At 39.8% G+C, this 19658-nt stretch overlaps 1 protein-coding gene across 1 annotated transcript in view; it reads right to left on the reverse strand.

The window, feature by feature from the left end:
• Positions 1 to 847: 847 nt before the first annotated feature.
• The window catches only part of DAPK1 (death-associated protein kinase 1), a 67620-nt gene continuing 48809 nt past the window's right edge, over positions 848 to 19658 (reverse strand). Inside the window, exons 18-25 of the mRNA XM_009573908.1 lie at positions 16520 to 16597; positions 12966 to 13188; positions 10559 to 10747; positions 8550 to 8747; positions 6080 to 6218; positions 4632 to 4752; positions 2918 to 3106; positions 848 to 2311 (exon numbers count right to left, since the gene is read on the reverse strand). Coding sequence (XP_009572203.1) covers positions 1079 to 2311; positions 2918 to 3106; positions 4632 to 4752; positions 6080 to 6218; positions 8550 to 8747; positions 10559 to 10747; positions 12966 to 13188; positions 16520 to 16597 — 2370 coding nt within the window. The 3' untranslated portion in view covers positions 848 to 1078. The remainder of the gene's footprint in view (positions 2312 to 2917; positions 3107 to 4631; positions 4753 to 6079; positions 6219 to 8549; positions 8748 to 10558; positions 10748 to 12965; positions 13189 to 16519; positions 16598 to 19658) is intronic.

Here is a 19658-nt window from a genome sequence, read left to right on the forward strand (position 1 = left end):
ACAATATATATAAACAAACACACATCGCACCATTAAAATTACATGCTTTTTAGAACAGAGAATGGGTCATATTCCCTCATATCAATTTTAAAGTTATCACTGCAAGAAACCTTGCTTCCTTTTTGTTTTTATCCCCATCAAAGTTTTCAAGTACAGGAAGTAAGTAATGCAGGATCTAATAGTAGAAAACCTTTGTTATACACAAATTACAACTGACAGCTATACAATATTATTCTGCAGTATCCAACACTTGTGTTTTTTGAACTTTATAATGATATGAAACTTTTACCTGAGGTGCATGGAAATAACGAAGCATGATAATTGGCAAGTTTAAGAGATTTTCACATTATGATTTGACTGTAATTGAAGTTGATTATGTATCACATGTCTATACCCATAGTACTGGCACAAGAATGCTCTGCGTGAGTCATCACCAATGTCTTAGAAGTGCAGAAAAAATTAAAAGGCAAGCACCACTTGCAATGATAAGCATGCAGACAACTTAAGTGAAACAGAGGTAGCATGTTCTTGTAACTCCAGCAGGGTCATTCAAATCAACTGCACCCTCCCTTCTGCAAAAGGCACTCGCTTTTTCAGCTATAAACAATGTGGTTTTAAATTCAGTCAGATTGACCACAAATGGTGGACTTCTCTCCTTATAAATATAAAAAAATGTTAAGCAGAGGACACAATGAAAAGAAAAAAAAAAGGGTGTAAGAAATACACATTTCGGGTAATATGTGCTATTCCTCTCCCCCTACCTTTTATGGGGAGAATCGAAATATTTTATAAAACAGTTGCAGTATGTAATCCAAAAGTTAAGACTTTCCAGTTAAAATGGCAGTATTAAGCAGCACATTATATATCAGGAATAATTTTAAAACACCAGCCTTTTTAATAGATAAAGAGCAACAATTCACAGTTAGAATTAGAAAGTTTATGCACAAAAAGGTGGTGCTGGAGAAGGATAAAGATCCTTTGATGTAAAACCTCATAAATGAAAATGCACAGAAACTCTTGTACTGTATCTTTTATCCTTTCTGCAGTTTGAAAAGATGTCCATGCAAAACACCTGCTCTTACCGTGACACTACAGAGCTAATCGAGTTATAAGATGTGCCACTGTTGCAACTGGAAGCATAAGCCTCCTGACCATTAGCATCTAAATTTATTTTGAATACAGAAGATGCCTTCAGTAAAAAGTCTGCTGCATCTCTGCGACCTAATTCCCTCAGCTTAGACATTAGGATACCTACAGTGCTCTCGGGAGCATTACTCCACTCCTGCAGAAGGGAATGGACTGGGCTTGAGAGGAAGTCATTTTGTGTTCCATTATTTGTATTGTACTTTGCAACAAGATCAGGGAGGCCCAGATTCATGGCCAGAAGGCACCAATCTTTGCCCATAGGATCAGGTGGATCCAAAAGTCGACTTAGTTTTCTCCTGGTAAGTAGATTCAGATCAGAAACATGAATATCCATTCCTAGGCTTCCCTGGGAGTAGACATCAAGACACCCAAAACACAGTATACTGCTAAAGCTCTCTTTATATCCCGCCATAGTGTTAGTTAGTGATGTCTCCTTTTGACTCTGTGCACGGAAAAAGTCTCTAGGCTGGTAGACCATTACTGGTTCATGATGTTCCCTCAGCTGCTGAGGACTAAGGTAGTATTTCCCGGTCAGAAGGCCTGGTAAGGTTGTGGCCATTAAGTTATCAATGGTACTGCATACAGAATCCAGGAGTAAACAGCACTTGATCTTTTCTGTTTCCAGTCCTCTAACTTGAACCTCTATACCCTGACCATGGTTGACCAGCAGCACTAAAAGCTCAGCTCCACGATTCATAATCTTTGATCCGTTTACCCACAGACGTATATCAGCATCTCCCTCTGTGCTTTGCTGATGAATCCACCTGCAGAGATTCACCTGAACTTTATGAAAAATTCCACAAGGAAATGGGGTAAGATGTTCCACAGGAACGATTCTAACACCACCATAAATCAGCACCTCATCCTCCTCATCTGTCCAAGACCTGTGGAGATTGTCAGTCTTTATAAGAGCAGGAATATCCACCATTGCTCCACTGCTAAGGTCCCTTGCACAAATATCCATGGCATCCAAAATCTGTATCAGTTCTTCCACATCACTATCTGTCACCAGACGCTGGATGTCCTCTATAGTGTACCGACCTCTATAGTGATGGAGGGCTTTTGGGTTCTCCACTGACAGGATTTTTCCAAGGACATTTGAACAGAGCCAGCGAGGATCCAGAAGCACAACATCTTGGACAGTTTCACTCTGCATAATGTTAATCTGTTTATAAATATGAAAGTTACTATTTACATCTTGTGAAGCACAAGAGGATACCCCATGTTCTCTCTTTCCTAACTTACTGGCTCAGCCATCTAATTAACACTGCTGACAGGAGAAAAACAAACAGTGCATTTTAATTTCTTGCAAGTATTCAGAACAAAGAGCAGATCTTGTTCTTGATTTCCACTAGTCACGAAGCCATTAGAGCCCAACAGCAGCAAAGCCTAGCCATGCCCTGCAAGCTATTTATGCAAAGGTGTTATCCTACAATTCGGCTTCTAATGGACACACATAAATTTCTCACATGCAGTGAAGACATAAAGCACTACCTCATTTAAGATGATAGCACACTTATAATTTCTGGGTATTTTATCTTCTTACAACTATAGCAATAAACTGTAATTCTTCCTGTCTCAAAGAAATAATGTTGAATGAAATAGGAGCCACAAGACAATAACGATAACAAAAAGCATTATTAACTAGTCTTTACTTCTTATGTCTTAAGGGGGAGGAGAAAAAAAAAAACCACAACTATAGATATTTGCTTATATCCCATTAAGCAATACCTTGCTAATAAAGATATGCAATTTAGATAAAAACACTTACTTCTCCTATGCTATGTAACTGCTGTGCAATATGCCTTAGGTCATCTTCACTTGCTAGGGGATTAAGCTGTTCCTGCACATCATATACAAACTGCTGCAAGGACATCAGCTGGTTGGGTCCATTCATTTTTCTCCATGAAGGCAGTGTGGACATTATTTTTTCACACAGATGAGTCATAGGTGGGCAAGTCTTACAAAAGCACAGAAAACATCCATTTGTAATTCTACTCTGCTGAGAATAACAGTACAATTGTTTGGTTTTTTTTTTTTTAAATGGAGTTTACAAGGTCTAATGCATTCATGACATACATTCACGCCTAAAGAGTTCCCCTTGTGATGGACCCTTACTCTTCCATCTGGCATTCACTTGCCATAAATCTAACTTTTCTTAATAAAGTGAATTCCAGAAGCAACTTTTTTGCTGAAATAAGCAAACTTTCCAAACATCACCATGATTACAAAGGGAATCGTGACATGTAGAACAGATTTTGGTTTATATAATCCTGCTTTGTCAAATGTGCTGACTACCTCAAACAGTGACTTCAAAATGTATCAACTGCCTTCATGCATCTAGAAGTTAATCTTTATCTCAGAAATTGTCAATATTCAATTAAATTCTGTACTCATCAATATCTGTATAGGACCAATTTACTTCAACAGGTGAGAGAGCAGAGTACCAGATAAGAAGTAAAGATGGTCCTTTTATCTACTGATTGTCCTGGACATCACTGATGCCTTCACCCTACTCCCAAGCCACAGCATGCAATTCTTATGCAGCAAAGCCCTCCAGATTTCAAGCTAGTGACTATGGCTATGATAAAGTTTTGTCAGAGAAGAAAAGTTTATTAAATCAAGAGACCATTGGAATATAAAATAGGCTGAATTTTGCATAAAACCAAACATTTTCCTTGACTTACACAATGAACTCAGTAACACATTCACTTTTAATTCATTAAAAAAAAAAAACCTATCAGACATAGCTGCAGAAAGCCTTGTTGGTGTGTCACACAAGTAAAAGGGCCTTTGCTATGAAGAAATTTATATCCATTTAGCACAGGCTACATAACGACTTGGTCACCCTCAGTATGGAAGTCTCTGTGGATTCATAGCGATGACATCAAACCATGGCTATTTTACCTTTAGTGTCATATACATAGACCTACACATATATATACACAACTCCAAGCACATATTTTTCAGTAAAAAAGTGCAATAAAAAGTTAATGCATATTCAGTTCACATATCTATATTGGGAATTATCTTTCTAACAGTTGAGGAAACTGTTCTACTCTGGTGTTTTTTTTTTTTAATGAAAAACTTATTTGCCTGTAATATATTCTGTTTCTCTGTAATACTATGCTGATTAAAAAAAGATTAAAAACAAACAAACAAAAAGGAAGGGTCAACGCTGGAATCCAATCCCTGTCAATTCAAAATACGAAACTGTAACTTGGAACTGAAAATCTCAAATAATTTCCTTTCAGGAGAGATCATTTTGGTGACCTGCACAAAACACCTACAATTTTGAAAATGCTGACTGAATCTTTGATCTCAGGAGTTTGTTTATCACCAGGTCTATCATGCATGCTGCTAAAAAATGGAAACAGCACTTGTTTCTTTAAGTTTCATAATGTAAGTACTAAATTTATAGTAAATTATTACACAAGATTTTCACATTTTGGCTGCCCCAACCCAGACCATTAGACATTACTTACAGAAATTATCTGGCTTCTTATTTCTTGCAAGTGATTTCGGAGAAGCTTCATATCTTTAGACCCAGATGCTCCAGCATCCAAGACAAATAACTTGTCTGAAATTTGCAGATCATTTCCAAATCTAAAAGAGAAAAAGTGAGCAATTATTTACTTAGTCCCAAATCCAGTTTTATTTCTTAATCCAGTTGTACTTCAGTCTTAAATTACACAAGAGTTATTTTTCTTCAAGGAATGATGAAAAAGTTTAAGTACTGATTATGCTAAGATATTTTATAAGCACAGACAGTATACCTGCTCTCTAATTTTCTTGAAAATAAAGATATTGAGAGAAAACTGTTGTCTTTCCTAAGGAAGAAGGCTAAAGATGTGTAAGAAAATTACAACTGCATCACAGGACTTGTAATTACAAAACCAAACATTTTACCAGAAAAGGGATAGCAGGAATTAATTCTTTTCAAGGTCTTCATATTTGTTGTTTTCTTTCTTCTCACTTTAAATAATTCAGTTGTCATTGCTATTGACACCAGCTCTCTTTCTCACTTCCTTTTGACTTTTCAACTGCACACACTTGTTTTTGTAGCTCTGGGCCGATTTGCATTTAAAAGGATTCCAACATCAAAGATTACACCCAGGTATTTTCTGATAGTTTATTTCAATTGATTAAGATACTACCCTGCCACTAATGTGCTGGAATTCCTACATCTGTTTCTTGCACAGTCCAGACAAGCGTCTATGCTCACAGGTATGGATGGTGGCTCCTCGTACCACGTGTTACCCACTTATGTGCTCACTATGGATATAAATTATTGCTACTTTATACAATAGTATGTTCGTGAAGAATTCCCTATTTCCATCTACAATTAGCACGCTCTCCAAACATTTGCTGAAGAAGGTTAGAAGTTTCCCTAACTTCTAGGTACCTCTTGGATGACCTTGTCACCTGTGTGACTCCACAATGTCCAGCTCTTCACAAACTGTGTATGGCGTACCTCCAGGCCTGGTTTAAGTTTTCTTCCTACCCATCCTAAATCAATTCAGAGCAAAGGGTGGCTCTCCTGTAAAGATTCCTCTTTTGCACCCAGAATTTGTAGCTGGGAACTGCCCACTTTTCTGAGATTGGTGCAAAACCTGATGACCAAGACGTTAAACAGATGGCTGATACAGGCCTTTGGATGTATCCCAGTGTTTACAGGGTGAGACTTCCTGAGCCTGAATTCATTTTTGCACCACTTGGCTTATTTTAGCTCACTCAAGGCAGCTCACTCACTGTAATATTGGTAAATGTTTCATTTTTTGCACAACATAAGCTTCCTGAACATACTCAAAATATACTAATATCATAAAACTTAAGCCACATAAAAACCTTTTACATATTCCTATGCATTTTAGCATTTTTTCTTTCTAATTGACACGTCTAAACACTACATATAAATACACTCCCCACTTACCTGTTCCTGATTTCTTTCAACAATGACATGTCTTTGTCATACCAAAACTCTCCCCCAACAGGCCGAGGAAGATTCACTATGTCAGCATGTGTGGCGACCAAAACAACACACAGGGGACTTTTCAGCTTTCCACCAAAGGCTAGAAGAGAAACAAGAGCACTCCCTCACTATGAGACATGCCTATGGAGATGGCTGTCTTACTGAGCCGGGAAAGTAGCAATACATTTTATATTCTTCATATCAATCACTTTTGCAGTGGATTTATCAACTCTAAGCATAGCCACACTGTGCTTACACCACTGGTGCTTTGGCTGTTATCTATAGGATATAGATCGGATAATCCTATAGGATTATCTATATAATGTCCAATTTGAATAGCTAGACACTCTGAGTAACATCAGATACATTGATATTACATGACTTTATGTTTTTAATAAAAACATTCATCAATAACACTAATGTTATATCTATTAACTAGACTATAATAGTGTGAGGAAAAATAATTAAAAATAACAACTTCTTGAAAAGGTTTCTCAATCTTTCGATGGTCCTTAATACTACAGGTGCAGAGTAGAGGATTGTAAGCAGAACACAAAATGTCTACAACATTCATACGTTGGTATGAATGCTATTTTGCAGTACTTACACAGACAATGACCTCTCACTTAGGTGAGAGTTAAGTAGGAAAGCCTGGCAGAAACCATGAAAAAGAATAAGAAAGAAAGAAAGATACAAATGGCATGAATGAGGTGACAGTACGGAACACACAGTTTTCAATCTTTTCTCAAACTAATCTTCCAGAAAAGAAGAGACATCATTAGACTATTTTTAAAAAAGATAGTACATCCAATCCTGCTGGTTTAGTATGACAAAACTACATAAGGGCGAAATATGCTTACATCACTGCTCAGTTTTCATCAGCTAAGAGCTACAGAATCTTGATTCATTCATAAAAAGCCCAAATCTCTGCACTTCAAGGTCAGTATTTTGTAATTGTAAATGTTGGGTTTTTTTTTTTTTTGGCAGCTGAAGGACTTAGATAAAATAACTGGAAAGTAATTCCAAAAGTTTAAGTTTTCTGCTAACATCAGTTACTACATGTTACTTGAGAGAGTTGTAATAGTACAAAAATGCATGGGTACCCAAATTGAGCTGACCAGTATAAACACTGATTTAAGCAAAGTATCTAAATAATGCTGATAATCAGATCAGCAAGAAGAAAACGACTAACTCAAATTCTAACTTGGTCAAACCAAGAACTAAGTTTCCTCGCTAGACTGAGGACCAGTGAAAAGCTTTCAGCAATTGCAAATTAACTGTATTTTCAGCTTTGATACTTTTCCGCAAATTTCTGAGCTTTTACTTCCAGAAGTAATTTCATGTTGGTTAGATCCAAATGCTCATATTGTTAACCTGTGATTTGACCTAAAATGGAAAATGAAAGACATGCAGATGCCTGAACTGAAAACTGAAGGTGCGCCTTGGCTCATCATTATCATTATCTGGCTGAGATAATGCATATAGAATCGAGCAGGAAACAAGAAGAGAGGGTAAATACCCTTTGCACATATGCTTGTCTGGTGAGTCCCTAGCAGCACTATAAATGTCCATGAACACTGAGTTAGATCCACAGGCTGGATGAATGAATAACATTTCGGTTCATAGAACCAAGACACATGTCAGAGCTTGGTTTGTCCATGAAACTGTCACAAGTCTGCAGACCAACGCTCAGGTACAAACACAAACAAGTTATATGGCATATATACCTAGACCTACAGACCTTTTAAGGGGAAAAAAAAAAGTTATTTAAGTTGTTTGCCTGCCAAGTAACTTTCAGTTTGTTAAAAAGCTTGAATATAAAACAAGTAAACTTATTTAAGACCTGTGCAGTCTGAGAATATGTGAAGTGAAATTCACTAGAAATTCTGGTTTCTGTACACCCTCAAAGGGTTAACATATTTCAAGTCCAAATACAACTCCAGTTAAATATGTTGAAGTGGCACGTACTGAGACATAACGCCGCTCCACAACGTCGTTCTGTCCTGTTCTTGCTGACAAGACCAATTTTTGCTGGAAACACTGTTAATTGGGGTTAGATACAAGTAGAATTTAAACAATGCGTCTAAAACTGGTTTTAAATGGTTCCAACCCTCTGATACACTTTTCCATACAGCTTATCTGACATAAAACTTAATCTGCCATTTACAGATGTAAATCCCAGTGCCACAAGAGGCTGCACTGTATCTCATGACCCTTCTTATTTGGACTAGGTGGTGTGTACAACTCTTCGCGCTTTTTTGACAGATAAAATTTCCTTTCTCTAAGAAACCTTGTGTAAAGTTTGTTTGAATACATGGGGATGAAGATACATAAGAGCACTCAACATGGAGGATGTACAAAGTTGCAGAGAAACACAAGAAGCTTTATCTTATAGTCCCTTAATATTTCATTAACAGGCAGAAGAGCATACCTATTGGCTCCTCAACTGGGACTAACGATTTCAGGAAACTGAGCCAAAAGGTCACTTGGTTTAGCTGGATTTCATAAGGCTCCTCGAGACTAAAAAGCACTATGTGAATTGCAGTAGGATCATTCGCAGCAAAAAAATCGTAACAGCAGAAATACACAGGATTCCCAGAGAATTCCCAGATGCTGAAGTCGCCAACTCCTGAAAAACAGACAAACAGATGAAGAGATCACACTTTGTCAGTAAGCACAAAGCATCTTTCAGCCACGGAAAGACAAACAAAGGATTGTTAATCTGATTTAAACTTTCACAAAGATAAACCATATGCATGTGAGACAGCAAGACTGCAAATGCAATCATGAACAAAGGGAACAGGTTTCAGTCAGTCTCAGAGGCTGAGAAGTTGTGTCCTCAATCTGTTCCTCTCTCACATTCACTTCTCTAGGACATTCAGCTGGATGCCAAGTGGAAGCACCTGTGTGTTAAACACATGCAGCCTTACACATTAAATTGGCCTTTGCCTTGCACAACAGCAACAGACCTTGTATTCTCTTGAAAAACAAGAATTAACAGCTCCCATTCTTTTCCTGCTCAGCCCAAAAAGCTCTACATTTTACTAATTTTTCTTCTTAACATGCCACCACTGGTATTAAAAACAGCTAAAGGACATTCTCAAAGAAGCCACTTTGCTTTACAGAATTGTACTAGTCACATCATGTTGTTAGGTCAGGACTGAAGAATCACCATGTTAAGGATCCCATAGCACCGTGCTTCTTTTTGCTATCTCCTTTAGCTTCAGGTGAGAAAAGTATTACTGTGTTGCACCGTATGGCACTTCCCAGACTCACCATCTGATTAGGGTGAAGTCCGCTGCACTTGTACTACCTCTATTTAAATAAATACTGATTAAGATGCACCTCAAAATTCTAAAAAGAAGAGAAGCCAGAAACCTCAAATCTGCTGTTATGAGTACAGCTATTCAGAGTTCGCCCATGTGCACTTTCCTTCTATATCTGGACAGCACAGAGGAAAAAAAAAAAACCCTTCTGACAGTCTGTTGCACAACTCTATTTCACTGCAGAATTTGACTTGGTTTCAAATCACACTGAAAGAGGAAATTAGCCTGGACAAAGAACAAGCTTTAGCTACATGCCAAACTCTTCAGCATCTAGGAAAAATGTTTTGTCACTGCATGTGTTAGTGTGCATATACTGCGTTCATAAATAGGTCTCCCTCTCCAAAATAAAATCTTGATTAATCCTAACTCAGCCTCAAAATTGCAGCTGCTAATAAGGAAAATGTTTTGCACACCTTAAGAAGGGATCTACTGGGAGAGATCTTACTACCTATATAACAATTAATATGGCTGGTGGTATATATGCACCATTTGTATGGTCTTCACAGTCAAAAGCCATATATGTACTTATGACAACTTCTCTGACTGACCCGTTACTGCTAAATGGTTTCAACTGCAGAGCATTTAGCTTCCTTTCAAAAAAAATGAAATCAGAAACTCCACTCACTATGTTTGGTGAGCTCCAGGACACACCAAACATACTCCAGTCTTGCCATGGGGCGAGAATGGTAGGTCCATCATACAGCTGCGAACCATTTATATGCTGAGGACACTTGGTCTATGGGACCAGATTAAATCTGATAAAATCCCCAAATGACATACAATATAGGTGAAGGAGCCTTCACACTAGTAGCCGGTCTGCCAACCCACTCCTACTACACCAAATCCCTCCTTCCTCTGCCCCACTTATTCATCTCAAAAACGTGACACTACAAGAATCTAACACATTTGATTACTATGTATATTACAGGTAGAGAACTTCATGCAGATTTACTTTCTGTTTAAACAAACCAAACCCCACCAATGTTGGATTCTCAACCACAGTCACTACCATGCTAAGTCAGATTTTTTTATTCCCTTTTTGTTTTTAAAAACAAGCAACATGGCATTAACCATCCCACAGCATTAAGGCACGCCAGCCCAGGGGTCTGCTTACCATGCAAGCAGGCATTTTGAATGTCAATGGCCTTGGTGGACTGGTCATCAGCAGAGAAGTGAGAGTGATGAGCAGGTGAAACGAAAGCTTCCAGTACCCCTTTGGTCAGGCCCGGCTCAAACATCATACTACGGCTTCTCACGCTGACATTCTCACAACCAGGATAAAGATTTGTAATGCTTACTGAAACTGGGTCAGGGAAAGGAAAATGAGATTACAAACCATGTGAAAATCACAACCATATCACTTCAAAATAAGTATGCATAGCATAAAAGCTGATTACAAAACCCAAACTGCTCTTCAGAGAAAGGAGATGATGACCAAGCAGTGAGCATACACAACTACAACCTTATTCTGAACGATGAAAAGGAAAATATTAGAATGATCCCATATAGCACTTATTGCCCTTTAGCAGATATACTGCTGGGTGGGAAGCACAGAAAAAACCTGAATGACTTGGGAATTAAAAGTTTCAATAGCTAAAGTTTTTTATGTTGCAAAGATTTACTGCTTTCTTAGCTAAGGGCTGCAATTTCATAGCATGATCCATGTTTATTGGCATGAAAATGCTACATATTCATATACTTGATTCTTGTAAGTAAGGATAAAAATATCACTGTGTAACAACTGTTTCTGGGGAGGTGGGGGAGAAAAGCAGGCCCTTAACGAAAATTATTTTACTAAGCAATTTGTTTAGTTCATGCTTAATTCAGATTCCCTAAAAGTAAATGAGCAACTAACGGGCTTTTTAATTTACTTGCACCATCTAGTGGAGAAAGTAAAGATTTCTTTCCTCCACTAGATGCTGAATTCTAATACTTGGGGTTTAATGTAGAAAGAAACTACCTGTCAGCTGTAAAACTATACTTTCATGTTTGATCTTCTAGTGTAGTATTTAAATCTTTAGACTCCTGTAAACACATACATGGTGAATTCACACACTTATTTTTACAGAATTTAAACAAATCTAAGCACATGATCAAGTATAGACTAAACTGTACTGGTTTATCTGATTATGTCACTCAACCCGTAACATTATTTACATATTACATAATTATTTTCATCCAAAAAGAACAGATACTGAAACGAGCAAAAACCAAAAATCCAAACATTAAAACAATGCCTTTGTTGTAATGTAGCTTTGTTTGCATAGAACTGCACAAGTTTAAAGTGTGCAACAGCATTGCACAACTTTCTGGCTTTATATCTAAGTGAGCTATTTTCAAGGGCATGCTTCAAATTCACCATTATTTCTGTAATGATTTGTCAATATGACTGGCAGTCTTGCCTGATTTTATGACAGTGTGAGCACTTAACACCTATCCTCTGGTTCTGGTACTAACTAACATTGGGGGGAAAAAAAAAAAAAAAAAAAAAAAATCTGTCTCCAGCCACAACCTTCCTGCACTGCCTCCAGGAACTGACATTCCTTGAGTGACTGACTTATTTCCCCTTGTATGACACAGTAAATTAAGATAAATAAATCAAGAACTTCTGATAGAAAAAGGCAACTCTGACCCCATCTAAAACTTAGTAGTAAGACTATTTCTAAACATCAACTTAAACTTGAGCTCCTCAAAGTGTCTGCTTAGCTTGTATACATTGTGCAGCCTCTCAGTGTTAGAAAAGAGATCTGGATGAATAGTTCACTACTCTTTTCAGTGTCCTATTGCCACAACTGTGGGTTCTTCCAAAGCTGGGCGCACGCTGAAGTGTAAACCTAGCTAGTTCCTCCACATCCTGCAGCTCTTCCCACTTTACACAGGGCAACTGGTGCTATATGGGCAAAGTTTCCCCATTATTTGCACACATTTACTTCAGTTTAGAAAACCTCCATTTTCACCTTGTTTGGAGACAATTTTAGACACCTCTAACTGGGCTAATCCACTCCTGTACCTTACAGAAAAGCACTCCAAAGCATCAGAGGCAGTTCTGAATCCTGTATTGTTACTTAAAGATCACACAAAGATGTAGCAACTGTTTCAATTTTGCACACAGTTTATTGAAGCTACTCAAACAAAAAGGCTGACAAAACATAATCCCCAAAACCACGATGGCGGAATCTGGTCAAGACACTGGCATTCGTAGCCTAGGACTTTTTGTGAAAAATAAATGTCAGTGTTCATAAGTCCTGTCCTCCACTCTCCAAGTTCACTTATGCAGCATGTGAGTAAACAAAACCTTATCTACTCCTATACCCTCCACGCCCACTGCTCCTCTTTGCTCTTACTTTAGGTACGAGCCTGCGCACAGAGAAGTCAGTACCCTCTCTCCGCTTTGCTTCGGTTTCTTACACACTTAGCCTGTCCTGTCTTTTGCAGTGCAGCCAACAGTTCCTCCTTAGGAGCTACCACAGACTAAGAGGAAAATGTTTTCTCATTCAAACATTACATTTTCAAAGCCATACCTGAAGGTTTGGAAGACAAAGGAGATGGGGGGAATCTGGTTGAGTTTGTGGAGGAGAGCCTAGGCCTACGTCTTCGGAAAAAGCTTCGTATCAGGCCACACTTGAGAGACTCCACGAGGGTTGTTTTCCCAGCACCAGAGTGCCCAAACAGCTTCAGTTTGATCCGGGGCTGCGGATTCTGTGTGTGCCGCAGCTGCTGGATAAAAAGCCCCCGGTGCGTATCCTAAAATTCAACATGAAGAAATCAGAACGTGTGGCAGGGAACTTCTGCCTCCCAACAAACTCAAAACACAGGGTTTAGATAACACTTTCTTGCCAGGCTGGTGTTCATCTGTATCAGTTCTTCCATCTGCTTCATCATGCAAGTGACCAGTTACTGGCAGAAGGGCAGGGATAGGTAGACAAGGCACAGCTGACTGCTTGCTGTCAACAGCCACCTTTAGTCTTCATGAAAATCACACATGACTTCAGGCTCAACATCAGTGAATGGGATCATTTTGACATCTGATGGAGAGGGCAAAGGAGATAAAACTAGCCCCCTTCAGTACCCATTCTCCTTACCTGTCAGTCTCAGTAGCATAACCAATATCCATAATCTTATATAATATACATGCAGCATTGAAGAATTTTGCAGTGACAGCTACCACCTGAGCAATCCAAAAACTCGGTGTGCATTTCTCCTCTTCTTTACATCAACTTTCTCTGTACTTCTCGTATTTGAGAGAATTCTCCTCTTCCCACTCTCTCCCCCCGCCAGTGCCCTGTTTATTTCCACTTCGGTTCTTTGCAAGGTAAATATTGCTTTTCCAAGACCACTCTCATCTCTCCTTTCCGCACAGGCTTATTCTTCTTTACCTTAAAAGACCTCTCGCATACTATTCACCTTCCATTTTTCTACCCCTCTACTGCAAGTGTACATCCTCCAGACTGGATTCCCTCTTTACTCCCAGGCCTCAATAGATCTGCCTCCCTGCCTAGTTCTCCTCTCACAGTTTGCCCTCTGTGTGCATTCACTGTCTCTTCCACAGCTGCAACCTCATCCTTCTACACAGGCCTTCCTCAAACCCAATCACATCTCCCAGAGAAGAGCCTTCCACTTTGAGTTCTCCCATTACCCATCTGTATCTTGTCTTGTAGTATCTGAAGGATACTCCCTCTGTTCCTGCCGAAGACAGAGTTGAGAATGAACAGATCAAATCTGTCTTTTCTCTTTGCCCAGCTGTCCTGGTTTTGGCTGGGATAGAGTTAATATTCTTCCTAGTAGCTGGTATAGTGCTGTGTTTTGGATTTAGTGTGAGAATAATGTTGATAACACACTGATGTTTTAGTTGTTGCTAAGTAGTGTTTACACTGGTCAAGGACTTTTCAGCTTCCCACGCTCTGCCAGGTGCCCAAGAAGCTGGGAGAGGACACAGGCAGAACAGCTAACCCAACCGGCCAAAGGTGTATTCCATACCATATGACATCACACTCAGTATATAAGTTGGGGGAAGTAGGCCAGTGAGTATTGACCGCTGCTTGGTAACTGGCTGGGCATCAGTTGGCAGGTGGTGAGCAACTGTATTGTGCATCACTTATTTTGTATATTCTATCAATATTACTACTATTGTTATTATTTTTCCCTTCCTTTTCTGTTCTATTAAACCGTCTTTATCTTAATCCATGAATTTTACTTTTTTTCCCCCGATTCTCTCCCCCATCCCACTGGGTTGGGGGAAGTGAGCGAGCGGCTGTGTGGTGTTTAGCTGCTGCCTGGGGTTAAACCACGACACCAGCAAGAGGCAACGAGACATGGATCCTCTATTTTCCACACAAGCTGAGCTTGAAAAAATCAACTCAACAAGGGGATGCAGTGCAGGTCAGCAAGCTATGAAGTGTGTCTCGCCACAGAAAGACCTGTTTTAAGGAAACAGGGAGACAGCAGAAAGGTGGAAGGGCAAAGTAACTAGCTTCATCCTCCCTTCCTTCATTCCCCCTTTGGAGCCGAGAGAGCGGCTCTGTTGTTCTGCATTTGTACTGAGTTCAACATGTAGGATGAGTCATTAAATGAGCACCTACAGCCCCCCAAAATTATAAGAATGCAGCAATTAAGCTGAGAAATCTGACAGAAATAGTAGTGCATATAATTTAGTTCCTTCCTCGCTAACAGGCATTTATTAGGTAAGTCACAATGAAAATACTGCACCCCCTCATAGCTAATACTGAATCCTCTGCAAGAGCCACTATGACAGTAGGTTCTTCACGTGTGTGCTATTAGGGACAAAACCCTCCACAGGCACTGAAAACAAAGTACGTGTCAGGTACGCTCTCTACTAGATGATATTGAGCATCTGAGTGTAGCACTAGAATATTTTCAGTGGTTTGATGTAATTTATTAATTTCAGTTGATCAGATTCTCTGTTGCAAAGTATACTCTGATGAAGTATATAATTATCATATACTGTCCCCATATATATATGCAGGCCTTCAATAATTAAGTATACTCTGCTATCAAGAAGAGAGTTGCAGCTACTAACATCTCCTTCAGAAGAGATTTATCTGATCTTCTCCCTTTTGTTCTAAGTCAAGTCGTATCAGTTCCATATTTACATCATGACTAAAACACAAATTTATCCACCTGCATGCAGAAACAGTCAAGGGTTCAGTGTGGGGATACAACTATGCAAAATGGATCCTGTTACAACAAATGTTTACAAAAGCTATCATTACGAAGGAAGCCTGAACTTTGGCACTTTCTGACATCTTCACTGATATATTTTATAATCCTAGCAAGTATAGATTTACTGGCAGGACTAAAGGACTTGATTCTACTTCCACCCTGGCAATGCCTGGTACATACCATATTCTATTCCTACTCTGAAACGGTCATTTATTTCAGTTTTCCACAGACCCATCCGGACTGTTTTAATTGGTCTGGCTGTTGCCTGGAATCTCCAGGCAAGTGGTCCCTGAACCTTGACAAGCATGAGTGATGCTGCCTATCCAGAATAATCAATGCATATCAGATGTGTCAGACTTAACTGCCTCACAACAAGCACAGATCAGCTTTGCGTTCTAGTTACCAGGGGATTTGGAGATACTGAATTTGCAGAATTAAAAAAAGACACTGAGATTCCACATGGTATTAGAGTTTCCAGAAGGGGCACAAACTCTTCGTATTTCATAACCCTAATCTAACTAAAATGGTGATGGTGGGGAAATAAGTCCTTTTGTGGGATGTGCTAATTCTTAATAGTTTATTTTCCAGTTTCTTCTAAACACCTTAAACGCTTTGCTAGGCATTGTCAGAGACAGGATAAAATAGATCAGTAGTGCAGACTAGCTTAGCCATTTTTCTTAATATGTACATACTAGCTTTAACTGAGGGCATCATTTCAAATTAAAAATGAAGGAAAGCAGGGTGGGGAGAACAAGACACCATTCCAGTAAGGATTTTTGCAACAGCTTTTTAGAATGGCTTTGACGAATATCTTACTGTATGATTTCCCATAGTCAAAGTTTTCTTGGTATCTTAAAAACATGAAAACCTCAATTAAAATTCATGCATTCCCAACCTTTTTAAGTCTTGCAAGCAGACTGGCTACATGTTCATGCTGCTCTGCTCTGGCGAGATCTTCTGCTGTTTTCCCATCCTGTAAAAACACAAATTATTAGCAGCGGTTTCTTCCTTTTGCCCACAATAAAAAAAACCACGTGCAACATAGCTCAGCTGCTCAAGGCAGTAACAGAATTGCTGTCAGATGCAAATGAAATAGTGAGAAGAAAAAAAAAAACCCAACAAAACCAACCAGTAACCATTACCCCCCACCAGAATGCCCGTTTTTTCAAAATGTCCAAAAAAAAAAAATGGTACAATGCAGAACAATGGCACTTCTTTTATAAATTGGCATCTGGATGCCACTGTAACAAGATACTTTGAATTCAGAGCCTGAAAGCAATGCCAATACTCCCCGTCTGAATTCCTCTTCTCTTCTCACCAATTAGAGGATGACAACAATTTCTAGATATTACATACTGAACATATCTAAAAGTTTAAACAGTTTACAGAGAGGGACGGGACACATCAGCATATTCATATCACATGAATAGCAGGCGAATTTTGTTTACTAATGGATAAAGAATGACAGTGGCATATCAGTCACTGGAGGTTTCCAGAAAGCAAGAACATCCTAAGGGATGTGGTTTAAAATGCATCAGCAAATTTAAAAGGAGAAGCAAAGCTGCCTTCAGCATTCTGGTCTTGCCATTTAATTACCCATGTTTCACAGGTCAGCAGTTTAATATTAAATAGGCTGAAAGAAAAATTGCTCACTACTTTCACTCTTACAACTACATTAATGCTATTGTGCTGTTTCAAATTTTGGTAAGAAGTAACTAATATATGAGGATTTGCTTCTTACACTCTCTCAGATAAGAGCTTTCAATTATTAAGAAGTAATACTGGAAAACTAAGTTCTCTTTCTTGGGTTTCTATCTTTGATTTTACTAGTTTTTCATGTGCAGGTCATTGTCTTAAGTAGTTTCTAAGGTTACTGTAATTACTATCCCTACATATGAAATAAACATCTTTGACAACTGAGTGTCCACCTAGAGAAGCCATTTTCAGGCTTCCATAAAAGTTATTATGCACTCCAGAACTTCAGATAATTCAGACAGAACAGGAACAGAACATCAGCAAGAAACAGACAAAACTGTAGTTGATGGCGTGAACTGACTAGATTTGAACCAATACCTTACCCTTAAATTCCTTCCATAGTTGACATGTAATTGCAACTTTAGTGATGAAACATCTGAATGTGTTTTTTTAAATTAATTTTCCTTAGAGAAGAGGTATCAAAGGGGAAGAATCTCTGTCTGTGCTGACCCTATTCTCCCAAATCCCAGCTAGTCCCGAGTGCCTGCTGTATGAGAGGAAGAATGAGTTTAGTGGCTGGGCAGCTAGCCTGCCATCAGGAGAACTGCTTCAATATTTCTGGTGCTTCCTGAGTTTCCAGTCTTGGGCACATCCAGGGGAATCCAAAACCTTCAAATAAAGGGGAAACCTTGATCCCCTTCCTGAGAATCCCTGTGGTAACAAGATGCGGCTTTCACCAACCTAGACTGTGAATTTTATCCGGATTTCCCCAGTCTTTGGCCTCCTCTTAAGTCCAAAGCAGGACTGCTACAGCCTGGCCCTGCACTCTTCCAAAGCGCAGTGTGTTCCTGTTGCAACGTAAGGTTGGAGATGGCCTGGCAAACTCCAGCACCCAGCACATATGCAGCGACAGATCCCTGCATTGGCATTGTCCCTTTGAATCAGAGCAGATCCCACATCTCTTGATGAGTATGCCACAACTGCTGTGGCATGGCTTGGGTAACTTGACACCCTTGCTTGCTGTGTCTCATTGCTCCACGGGCATTTGTTCTGGCTTCAAGCCTGACTTTGGCTAAACAGCTGTACTCTGATATATCATTTGTTTAGCTCAGTCACAGCTTTTCGGGCACAAACACAAACGAAATAACCATCTGGTGAGTATTTGGCAAGGAGTGTGGATGGCAGTGCTCAGCCAGAGCCTGACTGGTGAGCATGGTGACTGCTCCCAAAACTGGAAAAATGGCAACAGGAACGGTTCAAATTGCTAGAAGTTTAAGCAGATGTGTTGCCAGAGCAAGCCCACCTGTTAACAGTGGGATGGCACTGTCATGACCCAGAGCTCCTTCCCCATTTCTTAACAGGTTTGTTAGATCAAGACCAGCTGTCTGATACAGCCGTCTAATCTTGGCTCAGACTGTCGTGAAAGAAGAAGAGCTGAAAAGAAGCCCTATCAGTGGCCTTCGCACTACCTTTTGCTCAGGCGTTGCTCCTAGGCTGAGGCTTTTGCTCTTGGTCCTCACCTAAGCAACACTACAGCTACATGCCTGTGTGTGGCCAGGTATCCCACTGACCCAGCTCCTGTCTTCTAGGTTTGACCTTGAACCTATCCCTTCACTATGGACTTGCCTGGCGATCACTAGACCCTTGGCTGACCACGGTCACCAAGCCCAGTTCCTGACCTTGACTTAACCTCAGACCTGCCTCATTGTTACAGACTTGTCCGGCAACCCAGACTCTTGGCTGAAGCTGGTTGCCATCACTGGACCTGCTCTGCTTGCCTTGCTTGGGGATTTTGGGACTGGGCCCTTGTTGGTGACGACACCATCCCTACTTGCCTTGTTGTTTACTCTTGGCTCCTAGCTCATCTTCCCTTATGGAGCAATGCCTTAGCAAGGGCATTGCCTGACAAGCATCATTTTTGAAATCCATGGTCACCAGACCACACAGTAAACACGACAGGCAGAAAGGCCTGTGGAGTAGAATCATAGAATCATTAAGGTTGGGAAAGACCTCTAAGATCATCAAGTCCAACTGTTAACCCAACACCACCATGCCCACTAAACCATGTCCCTAAGTGCCTCATCTACACGTCTTTTAAATACTTCCAGGGATGGTGATTCCACCACTTCCCTGGGCAGCCTGTTCCAAGGCCTGACCACTCTTTCAGTAAAGAAGTTTTTCCTAATGTCCAGTCTAAAACTCCCTTGGTGCAACTTGAGGCCATTTCCTCTCATCCTATAGCTAGTTACTTGGGAGAAGAGACCAACCCCCACCTCGCTACAACCTCCTTTCAGGTAGTTGTAGAGTGTGATGAGGTCTCCCCTCAGCCTCCTCTTCTC

Source organism: Fulmarus glacialis, unplaced genomic scaffold (assembly GCF_000690835.1).
Source record: "Fulmarus glacialis isolate BGI_N327 unplaced genomic scaffold, ASM69083v1 scaffold21523, whole genome shotgun sequence".
In the NCBI taxonomy this organism is placed as follows: Eukaryota; Metazoa; Chordata; class Aves; order Procellariiformes; family Procellariidae; genus Fulmarus; species Fulmarus glacialis.